A 16,694-nucleotide genomic window follows, 5' to 3' on the forward strand; every position below is an offset into this window, starting at 1 on the left:
TATAGGGGCAACACAAACCATATACTCCAAAAGTGGAATACGAACCACAAATGGACCCCAAACCTATGTGAGCTTGTAGAGGGTCGCTGGGACTGTAAGAAAACAGTGAGGGTTAGAAAAATAGCCCATCCCAAGACCCTGAAAAGTAGGTGCAAAGTGCACCTATATTCCCCAGAGAGCACAGAAGTCGTGATAGGGGAATTCTGCAAGGAAGACCAACACCAGCAATGCAACCAAAGTGGATTTCCGGACGAGAGTATCTGTGGAAAAAGGGGACCAAGTCCAAGAGTCGCAACAATGTCGAGAGTGGGCAGATGCCCAGGAAATGCTAGCTGAGGGTGCAAAGAAGCTGCCACCGGATGGTGGAAGCTGTGGATTCTGCAAGAACGAAGAGGACTAGGAACTTCCCCTTTGGAGGATAGATGTCCCACGTCGTGAAGAAGCTTGCAGAGGTGTTCCCATGCAGAAAGACTGCAAACAAGCTTTACTAGATGCAAGGGTCACGGTTAGGGTTTTTGGATGCTGCTGTGTGTAGGAGGCTGGACTGGCTTGTAGTGAGTACCAAGGGGTACTTGCACCTTGCACCAGGCCCAGGTATCCCTTATTAGTGTATAGGGTGTCTAGCAGCTTAGGCTGATAGATAATGGTAGCTTAGCAGAGCAGCTTAGGCTGAACTAGGAGACGTGGGAAGCTACTACAGTACCACTTAGTGTCATATGCACAATATCATAAGAAAACACAATACACAGTTATACTAAAAATAAAGGTACTTTATTTTTATGACAATATGCCAAAGTATCTTAGAGTGTACCCTCAGTGAGAGGATAGGAAATATACACAAGATATATATACACAATAGCAAAAATATGCAGTATAGTCTTAGAAAACAGTGCAAACAATGTATAGTTACCATAGGATGCAATGGGGAAACATAGGGATAGGGGCAACACAAACCATATACTCCAAAAGTGGAATGCGAACCACGAATGGACCCCAAACCTATGTGACCTTGTAGAGGGTCGCTGGGACTATTAGAAAATAGTGAGAGTTAGAAAAATAGCCCTCCCCAAGTCCCTGAAAAGTGAGTGCAAAGTGCACTAAAGTTCCCCTAAGGACAAAGAAGTCGTGTTAGAGGAATAATGCAGGAAAGACACAAACCAACAATGCAACAACGCTGGATTTCCAATCTGGGGTACCTGTGGAACAAGGGGACCAAGTCCAAAAGTCACAAGCAAGTCGGAGATGGGCAGATGCCCAGGAAAAGCCAGCTGCGGGTGCAAAGAAGCTTCTACTGGACAGAAGAAGCTGCGGTTTCTGCAGGAACGCAAAGGGCTAGAGACTTCACCTTTGGACGACGGATCCCCCTTGCCTTGTAGAGTCGTGCAGAAGTGTTTTCCCGCCGAAAAGGAGCCCTCTTAGCAGCAGGTAGCACCCAGAGAAGTGCCAGAAATAGGCACTACGAGGATGCGTGAAACAGTGCTCACCTGAAGTCGCACAAAGAAGTCCCACGTCGCCGGAGAACAACTTAGGAGGTCGTGCAATGCAGGTTAGAGTGCCGTGGACCCAGGCTGGACTGTGCACAAAGGATTTCTGCCGGAAGTGCACGGAGGCCGGAGTAGCTGCAAAAGTCGCGGTTTCCAGCAATGCAGTCTAGCGAGGTGAGGCAAGGACTTACCTCCACCAAACATGGACTGAAGAGTCACTGGACTGTGGGGGTCACTTGGACACAGTTGCTGGATTCGAGGGACCTCGCTCGTCGTGCTGAGAGGAGACCCAAGGGACCGGTAATGCAGCTTTTTGGTGCCTGCCGTTGCAGGGGGAAGATTCCGTCGACCCACGGGAGATTTCTTCGGAGCTTCTAGTGCAGAGAGGAGGCAGACTACCCCCACAGCATGCACCACCAGGAAAACAGTCGAGAAGGTGGCAGGATCAGCGTTACAGAGTTGCAGTAGTCGTCTTTGCTACTATGTTGCAGTTTTGCAGGCTTCCAGCGCGGTCAGCAGTCGATTCCTTGGCAGAAGGTGAAGAGAGAGATGCAGAGGAACTCGGCTGAGCTCTTGCATTCGTTATCTAAAGTTTCCCCAGAGACAGAGACCCTAAATTGCCAGAAAAGAGGGTTTGGCTACTTAGGAGAGAGCATAGGCTAGCAACACCTGAAGGAGCCTATCACAAGGAGTCTCTGACGTCACCTGGTGGCACTGGCCACTCAGAGCAGTCCAGTGTGCCAGCAGCACCTCTTTTTCCAAGATGGCAGAGGTCTGGAGCACACTGGAGGAGCTCTGGACACCTCCCAGGGGAGGTGCAGGTCAGGGGAGTGGTCACTCCCCTTTCCTTTGTCCAGTTTCGCGCCAGAGCAGGGCTAAGGGGTCCCCTGAACCGGTGTAGACTGGCTTATGCAGAATTGGGCACATCTGTGCCCAAGAAAGCATTTCCAGAGGCTGGGGGAGGCTACCCCTCCCCTGCCTTCACACCATTTTCCAAAGGGAGAGGGTGTAACACCCTCTCTCAGAGGAAGTCCTTTGTTCTGCCATCCTGGGGCAAGCCTGGCTTGACCCCAGGGGGGCAGAAACCTGTCTGAGGGGTTGGCAGCAGCAGCAGCTGCAGTGAAACCCCAGGAAAGGCAGTTTGGCAGTACCAGGGTCTGTGCTACAGACCACTGGGATCATGGAATTGTACCAACAATGCCAGGATGGCATAGAGGGGGCAATTCCATGATCTTAGACATGTTACAAGGCCATATTCGGAGTTACCATTGTGAAGCTAAATATAGGTATTGACCTATATGTAGTGCACGCGTGTAATGGTGTCCCCGCACTCACAAAGTTCAGGGAATTGGCTCTGAACAATGTGGGGGCACCTTGGCTAGTGCCAGGGTGCCCTCACACTAAGTAACTTTGCACCTAACCTTTACCAGGTAAAGGTTAGACATGTAGGTGACTTATAAGTTACTTAAGTGCAGTGTAAAATGGCTGTGAAATAACGTGGACGTTATTTCACTCAGGCTGCAGTGGCAGGCCTGTGTAAGAATTGTCAGAGCTCCCTATGGGTGGCAAAAGAAATGCTGCAGCCCATATGGATCTCCTGGAACCCCAATACCCTGGGTACCTCAGTACCATATACTAGGGAATTATAAGGGTGTTCCAGTAAGCCAATGTAAATTGGTAAAATTGGTCACTAGCCTGTTAGTGACAATTTGTAAGAAATGAGAGAGCATAACCACTGAGGTTCTGGTTAGCAGAGCCTCAGTGAGACAGTTAGGCACCACACAGGGAACACATACATATAGGCCACAAACTTATGAGCACTGGGGTCCTGACTAGCAGGGTCCCAGTGACACATAACAAACATACTGAAAACATAGGGTTTTCACTATGAGCACTGGGCCCTGGCTAGCAGGATCCCAGTGAGACAGTAAAAACACCCTGACATACACTCACAAACAGGCCAAAAGTGGGGGTAACAAGGCTAGAAAGGGGCTACTTTCTCACACAACCCCCCCCCCCAAACGAAGGACAATAAGGCTAACCTTGGCCAGTTGAGACTTTATTGTCTAAGTGGTGATAAGTAGAGAGTAGCTCTGCAATAGACTGGTTACTCCCTTTATCATCCACTATATGGTTACTTCCCTGTGGGGATGTAAACCACCCTGTTTGAAGTTTTTTAGCTAAGCAGCAATGTGAAGATGTATTTTCAGAGTTTCTATCAGTAAGTTTTAGTTTAGAGCAGTGGGAATTGTCCACTGAACCTATTTGTAGTGATGGAAATGCCAGACAGGGATGCTGTCTCAGAAAAGCCATAGCTGGGCAAAAACTTTGTCCATATGGCTGGAAGAGAGAACAGGGATGCTGTTTCTCTTGAGTTGGAGCAGGGCAGGGATGCTGTCCTATGAGCTCCACACTAGGGCAGGGATGCTGTCCTAAGTGTTGTGAGGCAGTGCAGAGTTTCTGCACTAAAGTTTCTCTGGGATGGTTGGAGGGATGCTCCGTGTTAACTAAAATGGTGCTCTTTTTGTCACCAATGTTAGTTATCCCACAGAGAGGTACTTCTACCTCAGGGAGTACAGTTTTGCCAACTGATGATTCCCTTGGAACAGGTGCCACCCCAGGAGAGGTTTCTCCCACCACAGGAATGGTATCCTGAATGGTAGGGTGGTTAGGGGATACTGTGATACCCTTTATACCTGTTGATGGAGAGGGATCCTGAGTTTTCAGGCCTTCTCTCCTTTGCTTTTTCATTTCAGTAGAAATGAGAGGGAACAATTCCTCAGGGATGCCCAGCATGGCTGCATGGGCATAAAACTCTACATCAGCCCAACCTGAGGCCTCTAGGTCATTACCTAAGAGACAGTCTACAGGTAAGCTAGGTGATACCACCACCTGCTTAGGGCCAGTAACTCCACCCCAACTAAACTGAATTATAGCTAAGGGAAGAAACTTAGTGGAGTTATGGACATCAATAATCTTATACTGTTGTCCAATGATGTGTTGATCAGGGTGCACTAGGTTTTCAGTCACCAAAGTGATACTGGCACCTGTGTCCCTGTAGGCCAAGGCCTCAACACCATTTATTGTTACTGTCTGCCTGTACTTATTCATTGTAAGGGGACAAGCAGCCAGTGTGGCAAGGCCAATGCCACTAGGTGTGACAGGAACTGTCTTGGGACTGACTACCCCAGTTTCTACTATGGACCCATAAGTGAACCCAACTACACCCTTAACTTGACTGTTGCCAGCAGTCCCACCACTAGTACCACTACTGCTAGGGGCACTAGAGCTTGATGTATTAGTGGTGGTAGGCTCAGGGGGTTTACCTGGACAGGACATATCCCCTGGCCTATGGCCTCTATTTTTACACACAAAGCACCAAGGCTTTTTAAATTGTGTAGGTTGAGAAGAAGAGGAAGAATTTGTTTTATCCCCACCCTCTGAAGAGTGTTTAAGATTTGAAGTGGGATCTTTGGTTTTACCCTTGTCCCCATGCTTATCTTGAGATTTTTCACCATCTTTCTTCTTATTGTTCTCCTTGTCACCACCTGTATGAACTTTTCTGTTCACCCTTGTTCTGACCCATTTGTCTGCCTTCTTTCCCAATTCTTGGGGAGAGGTCAGATCAGAGTCCACCAAGTACTGGTGCAACAAATCAGACACACAATTATTAAGAATATGCGCTCTCAGGATTAAGTTATACAGGCTGTCATAATCAGTAACTTTACTGGCATGTAACCACCCCTCCAAGGCCTTCACTGAATGGTCAACAAAGTCTACCCAGTCTTGTGAAGACTCCTTTTTGGTTTCTCTGAACTTCATCCTGTACTGTTCAGTGGTTAAACCATAACCATCTAGGAGTGCATTCTTAAGAACTGTACAATTATTGGCATCACTTTCCTTTACAGTAAGGAGCCTATCCCTACCCTTTCCACTGAAAGATAGCCATAGGATAGCAGCCCACTGCCTTTGAGGGACCTCCTGAACAACACAGGCCCTCTCAAGTGCAGCAAAGCACTTGTTAATGTCATCCCCCTCCTTGAAAGGGGGAACTATCTTATGCAGATTCCTAGAATCATACTCTTTTGCAGGATGACTATTTGGAATACTGCTGCTGCCACCATGGGGTCCTAACCCCAACCTCTGTCTTTCTCTTTCTAAATCAAAGGACTGCCTATCTAAATCCAGCTGTTGCTTCTTGAGCTTCAGCCTCGATTCTTCCACTCTCAATCTATTGAGCTCCCTTTCTAACACTCTGTCATCAGGGTGGGTGGGTTGGGCATGTCTTGACACAGAAGTATGGTGAGAATGAACAGAGGGAGACCTGTCCCTAATAGATGGCACTCTAACATTCTGGCCTACAGAAGTAACACTCCTACTGTGATGAGAAGAAACACTCTTACAGTGATGTGAATTCACATCAGTACCAGCTATGCTAGGTGCCTGCTAATGGGCAGGTTGGGAGGGTACCCTTCTAAATCTTTTGCTAGGGGTGCCCCAGGATCAGATTGGGAACCATCAGCTAATTTTTCAACAGAAGTGCCAACTAAGGTCTTATCTTGTTCAATGAGCATATTAACCAACAGTTCTCTAGAGGGATTCTTCCCTACCCCTAAACCTCTTTCAACGCAGAGACTCCTTGCTCCTTTCCAGCTAAGGTGATCATAAGCAAGTTTGGACAGATCAACAGTTTGATCTGTGCCAGATATTTTAGAAAGTGTTTAAGGGACAGAAAAAGTGAGAAAAAAAGTTTTTCAGAACTTTTTAAAGGACAGAAAAAAACTTTTAAAACTTTTTAAGAACTTTTTGAAAGTTTAGAGGTACTTTTCAGCACTTAGCAAAGAAGTGAGAGAAGAAATGCAAAACTTTTTGGTTAGGTGTACATACACTGAACTTGTTTTGTATATTTTTCTCTTATGAAAAGTACAAAATGACAAAGTGGTAAGTAGTTGCAAAGTACTGATCCCACCGCTGCACAACCAATGTAGGAGGCTGGACTGGCTTGTAGTGAGTACCAAGGGGTACTTACACCTTGCACCAGGCCCAGGTATCCCTTATTAGTGTGGAGGGGTGTCTAGCGGCTTAGGCTGATAGAAAAGGTAGCTTAGCAGAGCAGCTTAGGCTGAACTAGGAGACGAGTGAAGCTCCTACAGTACCACTAGTGTCATATGCACAATATCATAAGAAAACACAATACACAGATATACTAAAAATAAAGGTACTTTATTTTTATGACAATATACCAAAAGTATCTCAGTGAGTACCCTCAGTATGAGGATAGCAAATATACACAAGATATATGTACACAATACCAAAAATATGCAGTAATAGCAATATAAAACAGAGCAAACAATGTATAGTCACAATAGAATGCAAAGGGGACACATAGGGATAGGGGCAACACAAACCATATACTCTAGAAGTGGAATGCGAACCACGAATGGACCCCAAACCTATGTGACCTTGTAGAGGGTCGCTGGGACTGTAAGGAAACAGTGAGGGTTAGAAAAATAGCCCACCCCAAGACCCTGAAAAGTGGGTGCAAAGTGCACCTAAGTTCCCCAAAGAGCACAGAAGTCGTGATAGGGGAATTCTGCAGGAAAGACCAACACCAGCAAAGCAACAACGATGGATTTCCAGACGAGAGTACCTGTGGAAAAAGGGGACCAAGTCCAAAAGTCACAATCAAGTCGGGAGTGGGCAGATGCCCAGGAAATGCCAGCTGTGGGTGCAAAGAAGCTGCCACCGGATGGTAGAAGCTGTGGATTCTGGAAGAACGACAAGGGCTAGAAACTTCCGCTTTGGAGGATGGATGTCCCACGTCGTGAAGAGTCGTGCAGAGGTGTTTTCGTGCAGAGAGACTGCCAACAAGCCTTGCTAGCTGCAAAGGTTGCAGTTAGCATTTTTGGATGCTGCTGTGGCCCAGGACGGACCAGGATGTCGCCAATTGCGTGAGGAGACAGAGGGGGTGTCCAGCAAGACAAAGAGCCCACTCAGAAGCAAGCAGCACCCGCAGAAGTGCCAGAACAGGCACTTCGAAGTGGAGTGAACTGGAGCTCACCCGAAGTTGCACAAGAGGGTCCTACGACGCCGGAGGACAACTCAGGTGGTTGTGCAATGCAGGTTAGAGTGCCGGGGACCCAGGCTTGGCTGTGCACAAAGGAAATCCTGGAAGAGTGCACAGGAGCTGGAGTAGCTGCAAAACATGCGGTTCCAAGCAATGCAGTCTAGCGTGGGGAGGCAAGGACTTACCTCCACCAAACTTGGACTGAAGAGTCACTGGACTGTGGGAGTCACTTGGACAGAGTTGCTGAGTTCAAGGGACCTCGCTCGTTGTGCTGAGAGGAGACCCAGAGGACCGGTGATGCAGTTCTTTGGTGCCTGCGGTTGCAGGGGGAAGATTCCGTCGACCCACAGGAGACTTCTTCAGAGCTTCTAGTGCAGAGAGGAGGCAGACTACCCCCACAGCATGCACCACCAGGAAAACAGTTGAGAAGGCAGCAGGATTAGCGTTACAAGGTCGCAGTAGTCGTCTTTGCTACTTTGTTGCAGTTTTGCAGGCTTTCAGAGCGGTCAGCAGTCGATTCCCTTGCAGAAGGTGAAGAGAGAGATGCAGAGGAACTCTGATGAGCTCTTGCATTCGTTATCTAAGGAATTCCCCAAAGCAGAGACCCTAAATAGCCAGAAAAGGAGGTTTGGCTACCTAGGAGAGAGGATAGGCTAGCAACACCTGAAGGAGCCTATCAGAAGGAGTCTCTGACGTCACCTGCTGGCACTGGCCACTCAGAGCAGTCCAGTGTGCCAGCAGCACCTCTGTTTCCAAGATGGCAGAGGTCTGGAGCACACTGGAGGAGCTCTGGGCACCTCCCAGGGGAGGTGCAGGTCAGGGGAGTGGTCACTCCCCTTTCCTTTGTCCAGTTTCGCGCCAGAGCAGGGCTGAGGGATCCCTGAACCGGTGCAGACTGGCTTATGCAGAGATGGGCACCATCTGTGCCCATCAAAGCATTTCCAGAGGCTGGGGGAGGCTACTCCTCCCCGGCCCTGACACCTTTTTCCCAAGGAAGAGGGTGTAACACCCTCTCTCTGAGGAAGTCCTTTGTTCTGCCTTCCTGGGCCAAGCCTGGCTGGACCCCAGGAGGGCAGAAACCTCTCTGAGGGGTTGGCAGCAGCAGCAGATGCAGTGAAACCCCAGGAAAGGTAGTTTGGCAGTACCCGGGTCTGAGCTAGAGACTCGGGGAATCATGGAATTGTCTCCCCAATGCCAGAATGGCATTGGGGTGACAATTCCATGATCCTAGACATGTTACATGGCCATGTTCGGAGTTACCATTGTGACGCTATACATATGTCGTGACATATGTATAGAGCACACTTGTAATGGTGTCCCCGCACTCACAAAGTCCGGGGAATTTGCCCTGAACAATGTGGGAGCACCTTGGCTAGTGCCAGGGTGCCCACACACTAAGTAACTTAGCACCCAACCTTTACCAGGTAAAGGTTAGACATATAGGTGACTGATAAGTTACTTAAGTGCAGTGGTAAATGGCTGTTAAATAACGTGGACGTTATTTAACTCAGGCTGCAATGGCATGCCTGTGTAAGAATTGTCAGAGCTCCCTATGGGTGGCAAAAAAAAATGCTGCAGCCCATAGGGATCTCCTGGAACCCCAATACCCTGGGTACCTCAGTACCATATACTAGGGAATTATAAGGGTGTTCCAGTATGCCAATGTAAATTGGTGAAATTTGTCACTAGCCTGTTAGTGACAATTTGGAAAGAAATGAGAGAGCATAACCACTGAGGTTCTGGTTAGCAGAGCCTCAGTGAGACAGTTAGTCATAACACAGGTACCACATACAGGGCACACTTATGAGCACTGGGGCCCTGGCTGGCAGGGTCCCAGTGACACATACAACTAAAACAACATATGTCCATTGAAATATGGGGGTAACATGCCAGGCAAGATGGTACTTTCCTACAATAAGCACTGAGGTTCTGGTTAGCAGAGCCTCAGTGACACAGTCAAGCACTATACAGACACACACATCAGGCCATAAACTATGAGCACTGGGATACTGACCAGCAGGATCCCAGTGAGACAGGCACAAACATACTGACATATAGGTAAAAATGGGGTAGAGGCCCTAGGGGTGGTGCCCAAAGCCCCTCCAGTGTGTCCCAGACTTCAGCCATCATCTTTTGCAAGGTTTGGGGGCACTCTGGAGGGCTCTGAGTGGCCAGTGCCAGCAGGTGAAGTCAGAGACCCCTCCTGATAGGTCTTTACCTGATAAGGTAGTCAATGTCCCTCTCAGGGCTATTTAGGGTCTCTCCTGTGGGTTCTCTTCAGATTCTCTTGCAAGTTTCCAGCAGGAATCCTCTGCAACTACTACTTCATCCTCTGACCTCGGATCAACCGCAGCCTGCTCCAGGAACTGCTGTAACAGCAACAAAGCATCCACAAGGGATACTTTCCTTCTGCAACTTCAGCTCAAGCCAGCAACTGCAACAGTTTCCACGGTGTGCACGCTCTGAGGACTCTCTGTCTTCACCCTTCACCAGAAGGACCGAAGAAATCTCCCGTGGGGTGACGGAGTCACTGCCCTGCTCACACCGGCACCTTCTAAGTCTACGACCGGTATTCCTGGACTCCTCTCAGAGCGACGAGCATGCACCTAGAAACAAAGAGGGTGGACCCCATTGACACAGACTGTCCTGCGGACCTGCTGACGCAATTTGGAGGAGGTAAGACCTTGCCTTTGCTGAGATCAACAGTACCCCTGTGCACCACGTCGTCTTCACCTGCTGAGGCCAATGTGCACTATTTGCAAAATTCATTCGTGCACAGCCTGGCGCAGGCTGTAGCACTCTATCCTGTGATGCTCAAATCGCTGAGTTGACCTCGGGCGACATGGGACCCTTCTTTACAGTTCTGCACCAACTGCGTTTTGCACCTCCTTTGTCTCTGTGTCCTGGGACTCCGGTGGGTGCTGTCTGGCATCCTGAGGGCTCTCTAAAGTGCTGAGAGCCCCCTCTTCCTCCTCACAACAGAGTTGAGGCCTTCAGGTCCCTCCTGGGTCCAGCCAGAGCCCTTTTGATGCAAAAAGCACATTTATCGTAACCATGGCTTTTTGGTGACTTCCAACACAAAATCACATCTGCTTCCATCTTCACGTCGTGGGTCATTTTTTGCATCCCACAGAAACCTGCTGGCATCTTCCTAGGGTGCATTCCTTCAGTCTTCGTCCAACCGGGGACTCTTTTTTTGCTCACTCTTATGGGTTGGCAGGGGCTCCAGTCCTTCCTGGAACTTCTTTTGACTTCTGGACTTGGTCCCCTTCTTTTGCAGGTCTTTAGGTCCAGGAATCCAACAGTTGTGGTTTGCAGACTTGGTTGGTTACTGCAATAATCCATATCACGAGGTGTAACGTGTCCTAAGGAAACTTGCATCACTTTACTCCTGCTTTTCTGGGCTCTGTGGTGGGGTAATTCACTTACCTTTACTGTAGTCTTACTCTCCCAGAGATTCTGCACAAACTACACTTGTATAGGGGGGAATTCGTGATTCGCATTCCACTTTCTTAGTATATGGTCTGTGTTGCCCCTAGACCTATTTTCTCCCGTTGCTTTCTATAGCATTTCCTATTGTTTGCACTATCCTATGTCTAATTACTTGCCTTATTTTGGTGTCCAGTGTATATATTGTGTATGATACTTACCTCCAGAAGGAGTATTCCCTAAAATATATTTTTGGTACTGTGTCACCCAAATAAACTACCTTCATTTTTTGTAATACTGAGTATTGTTTTTACTTTTATATAAGTACTGTGTAACTATAAGTGGTATTGCATGAGCTTTGCATGTCTCCGAGTTCAGCCTAAGCTGCACTGCTATAGCTACCTCTCTCAGCCTAAGCTGCTAGAACACTACTACTTCACTAATAAGGGATAACTGGACCTGGACCTGGTATAAGGTGTAAGTACCCAAGGTACCCACTACAAACCAGGCCAGCCTCCTACAGGTACATTACTTACCTTTGGTGTTTTCGTACACTCCTAGGTGGGAACACGACTTTTGCATTCCACTATTTTACTATATGGTTTGTGTTCCCCCTAGGCCCATTGCAACCTATTGTGATTTTCACTATTTGCACTGTTTTACTACTGTGTATTTACCGGTTTCTCATTACTAGTGTATATAGTGTGTGATTTACTTACCTCCTAATGAAGTGTTAGCCTACAAAGTATTTTTGGCCTTGTGTGACTAAAATAAAGTACCTTTATTTTTGTAACACTGAGTATTGTCTTTCATGTGTGTAAGTTCTGTGTGACTACAGTGGTATTGCAAGAGCTTTGCATGTCTTCTAGTTCAGCCTTGGCTGCTCTGACTACAGCTACCTCCAGACAGCCTGGCTTTTAGACACTGACTACATTTCACTAATAAGGGATAACCGGATCTGGTATAAGGTGAAAATACCTTTGGTACCCACTACAAATCAGGCCAACCTACTACAGGGTGAAAACCAATTTCACCTTGTTTGAAAGAGAAGGCACAAGCACTTAACACTGGTTAGCAGTGGTAAAGTGCACAGAGCCCCAAAACCAACAAAAAGGAATTTCAGCAAACAGGAGGTAATAAGGCAAAACGTTTGGGGGAAAAACACACCAAAGGCTGTCAGGAGTAACATATGTTTTGCAGCATAGTTTAGATAACTTGCTGCATAATTGGGTCTTACATGCTGCATAATTCTATGAACCCTTACAAAGATAAGGCATTTGAAGGCTGTCAATATAAGGATGAAACCTGTATTACACAGTAAAATGTGAAATAGTTTCCGGATTTATACTTCACTATGTGGGCTTTTGAAGCACTGCTCTTTGTGCAGTAAAAGTACCCACACATAGTATATGGTATACCTGCAGGTATGCAGAGTGTAAAGCACCATTACTTGGTTATGAAGAGGGGTTATGGCTTTCCCACAGATGACGCCATGAGTGAGTCATGTTGTCCCTTCCCTCGCTGAAAAGTGGTAATAAATAGTATATTTTAATAGGTGCATCTGCATATATGGATAATGCATGCCATTTTTTCATGCACATTTGTTTTAACAAATATATTTGAACAAAACCGCAATGCAAGTGGTTACATTTGTGCAGTAAGGTAAAAAGATAAAATCATACACAAGTGTTATGACTATTATGTTATACGTTGTTTTCCTGTGTAAAGTAGTTATTCTGTGAGGCAATAAAACTGTTTTCTTTAATCACTTTTCCTCCACTATAGTACTAAACTCAAATTTGACCTTTGCACTGCAGTAATAATGTTCCAATGCATGTTTGTAAGTGCAGTTTCTCTAAATACCCTGTTATTGGGTCAATTTATTTTCAGTGCCGTAGCATACATTTATATATATATATATATATATATATATATATATATATATATATATATATATATAATTGAAAACAAGTGCTTTGCTAAAAGGTGACGTGTTTTGTTAACGCAATGCATCTTATTTATATGAAGTATTTTCATTCACAGAAGGTAAAGGAAAGAAAAGTCCTTCTTATCCGTCCGTTTTGGAATATGCATCTCCCAACATTACAACTGCTAAAACAGGCAAGAATATTTTCATGTGATCCATCGCATAAACATCAGTATTTAGTAAGATGTTGGTTATTACATGATTGCTTTCAATAGTACCTTATTAAAACATTAAGGAATATGACCGCTCCTGTCTTTCAGTACTGTCTATTAACAGACACGATAGTGTCGGTGCCTAAGAAACCTAGGTTAGGCCACTGGTTTATACATGTGACCGACCATGTTTTTATTCTAGGCGTATAACTTAATCTGCTAGTGCCTGAAAATGTAAACATATGTGTATTTGAGCACGTTTCACTGATATTTTTGTACTCCTTCCTACTACGCAGAGAAAAATATGCAGGCACGAATCCTATGGTCCTAATATACAGAATTAACATCTGCAGAGCTTTATCCTGGCAATAAACGTTAGTACTAAGGAAAATGCCATGGGATGGCAGGTGCTAGGTTTCAGTTTAGGAGCAGGAAAGGAATGTTATCGGGTGACCATTCATTGTGCACAAAACACGGACAAAGATGTAAGTTTTCGGTATTCACAAACATTTGCATGACATTTACCATCATGAAAATTCATAGAATTATACTACAACAGAGATGAGTTTGTGTGTTCGGGGGAGGGGGGGGTGGTCGGGCAATGAACGCCTCTACAATCATGTGACAGTAAGTAAAGGGAAATCAGGTTGGCAGCAATATGTGGAGAGTTTTTAAAACTTGCTCCGCGATAAATCCTTCTCCAAGGAGGCATACGCTTTTTGGGCAAATCCCTGTCTACCAATGTTAGTAGACAGGGAGGTGCGTCAAAAGCCCTAGGTGACCGCATAGGAACATCGATGCCCCACACTTGGAAGACCTAGGGGCATATTTATACTCCGTTTGCGCCGCATTTGCGTTGTTTTTTTCGACGCAAATTCGACGCAAAACTAACTCCATATTTATACTTTGGCGTTAGACGCGTCTAGCGCCAAAGTTCATGGAGTTAGCGTCATTTTTTGGCGTGAACACCTTCCTTGAGTTAATGAGATGCAAGGTAGGCGTTCCCGTCTTAAAAAATGACTCCCAGGCATGTGCGTGGTATTTATACTCCCGGGCAAAAATGACGCCCGGGAGTGGGCGGGGCAAAAAAACCTGCATTTGCGCCTCTTTTTAACGCCTGGGTCAGGGCAGGCGTTAAGTGACCTGTGGGCTCAGAATGAGCCCAGAGGTGCCCTCCCCTGCCCCCAGGGACACCCCCTGCCACCCTTGCTCACCCCAGGAGGACACCCAAGGATGGAGGGACCCATCCCAGGGAAGAAAAGGTAAGTTGTGGTAAGTATTTTTAAAAAAAATGTTTTGTGGCATAGGGGGGCCTGATTTGTGCCCCCCTACATGCCACTATGCCCAATGACCATGCCCAGGGGACAGAAGTCCCCTGGGCATGGCCATTGGGCAAGGGGGCATGACTCCTGTCTTTGCTAAGACAGGAGTCATGTTAATGGCGTCTGGGCGCCAAAAACAAATGGCGCAAATCGGGTTAAGACGATTTTTTTGCCTCAGCCTGACTTGCCCCATTTTTGGACGCCCAAAGCCATTTTTCCCTACGCCGGCGCTGCCTGGTGTACGTGTTTTTTTTTCACGCACACCAGGCAGCACCGGTCGGCTAACGCCGGCTAACGCCATTCAATAAATACGGCGCCCACATGGCGCTTCAGAATGGCGTTAGCCGGCGCTAATTTTTTTGGCGCAAAACTGCGTTAGCGCAGTTTTGCGTCAAAAAGTATAAATATGGGCCATAGTGTCGCAAAGTAGTGCATAGTGCGACTTTGCGTTTCTACAGCAACTTTCCAACACAAACAAGGATTTGCGTTTCAAATTAATACAACCACACCATTTTGTTCCTGGTTTGTGTTACAAAAGTACTACAAAGCCATTGCAAAGTTTATGTATATCTGAGCCCCATTGTTTGAAGTTGTAACCAGTACCTTCGTAAGAGCATACAAACGTCAGAAAAATCTGTGAAACACACAATTGAGATAAGTTGAAACATTATATCACATGCTTGAATTCTGAGCTTTCTGATTGGCTAATCCATGAACTGCTTTTTCTAATACCAATTATAAAATGTTCCTATAGGTGACAGAAAGCAGAAAGTATATCAGACTTCTACAATGTCAACAACTCCAGAACCTCCTGCCACCGTGGCCTCAGAATCTTTTACTACCAAAGATCCACATCCTACCACGACAAGTACTCTTATCTCTACCAAGTCCACTACGGCCACCATCAATAAGCCTCTACCACCAATCCTTAGACCGAGAGATATAGGTCAGTAGTTTGAAAGCAACAATAACTTTCTATATGATAGAAGTATTCTCTTGCAAAGAAACAGTGGTTTGTATTAAAAAGCAGAATACAATCAATTACTTTTAAACTACATAACATAAATTATAACAGGATGCACATGCGTTTTATCTGAAGGTTGTAATGTATAAGCACTTGTATGCAGAATGAAGTGTTAAAAGCACACATTAACCCTCATGTTCATCCGTAAACTATGCTCGGTTGCTGCAGTATCAAGTGTAGAGGTCCATTATTTTATCATTTGATTAATTATTTAACACATACACATGGTATAAAAATTAATCTGATGAACAATGTTTCACGTATTAGTGATGATGCAAAAGTGGGGGGAATCAAATATGCTAAGAAGTATACCCCATATCGCAACGAAATCATGTATTTTTATATTATATGAACAATTATGCACCCAGACTGCATGCATTCAGGATGATATCTCATGTCATGAAAATGGTTTCAGTTTGCTCTCACAGTATAAGCTAAGCATCCTGGCAAAAGTCATGCAGCTAGTTGGCAATGCTCAACACGTCAAGATATGCTATAACGCACTAACTGTAGGCTTATGAAATAAGTCCTGGTGACAGGAAAAACCGCTACGTTTTTATTTTAGGACCCTCATCCACCCTAGAGGTGGCATGCTTTATCAATGCCTCCCGAGGTCTTTGAGACAAAAATAAATTGACACTGCTGTATTCCTGTAAGTTGCTAACTTTGGCCTGTTACAGGAGTATTAAGTTTGATTTTGGTATCTCCCTGACCGTTAATGTTTTATTGGATTTTTTCTCCTAACTAGTGAATATATTTACATGTGACTGTAATTAAGAGTGATTACAGCTCCTACAGATACGTTCTTTCCAGTACATGGTGATTTGAGGATTCTTATTCTTTATCGTCCATACGCTTTAGGTGTATGGAAAATAGTTACATTTTGAAACAGATTGATAAAAGTTAAACATAATGATAAAAGTGAACTATTCTTACAGTATAGGGTGAGCCTTTCTACGTTTAGTTCCCTTTCTCTAAGGTTTTCAATCCTTTGTAACTTTGAATTACGCCGTTGGTTCTCTTATTCAATTAGACTCTTGACATTGGTCTTTAGAATGTGGTTTTAAGTGACTGGTCTACAGCATGCGTTCACATGAGGTGTATTTCTGGTTTTCATGGCGATTTGGATTTTTGATTATGGCTTTACGTTTTCTCATCTGATTTGACACTTGGAATCTTTTACGAATACTCTGTTTTGACGGTGGTCTCATGTAGTCTTTGCTAATACC

General features: G+C 45.6%; 1 protein-coding gene across 7 annotated transcripts in view; it reads left to right on the forward strand.

The window, feature by feature from the left end:
- The window catches only part of VIT (vitrin), a 1,755,407-nt gene that overhangs the window by 663,803 nt on the left and 1,074,910 nt on the right, over positions 1-16,694 (forward strand). For 5 of the 7 annotated variants that reach the window (XM_069234891.1, XM_069234890.1, XM_069234889.1 and 2 more), the window contains 2 exons: positions 13,024-13,101; positions 15,196-15,387. In XM_069234891.1, the coding sequence (XP_069090992.1) occupies positions 13,024-13,101; positions 15,196-15,387 (270 nt within the window). The remainder of the gene's footprint in view (positions 1-13,023; positions 13,102-15,195; positions 15,388-16,694) is intronic. The other 2 variants (XM_069234892.1, XM_069234894.1) reach the window with 2 other exon arrangements.

Source organism: Pleurodeles waltl, chromosome 5, assembly GCF_031143425.1.
Source record: "Pleurodeles waltl isolate 20211129_DDA chromosome 5, aPleWal1.hap1.20221129, whole genome shotgun sequence".
In the NCBI taxonomy this organism is placed as follows: domain Eukaryota; kingdom Metazoa; phylum Chordata; class Amphibia; order Caudata; family Salamandridae; genus Pleurodeles; species Pleurodeles waltl.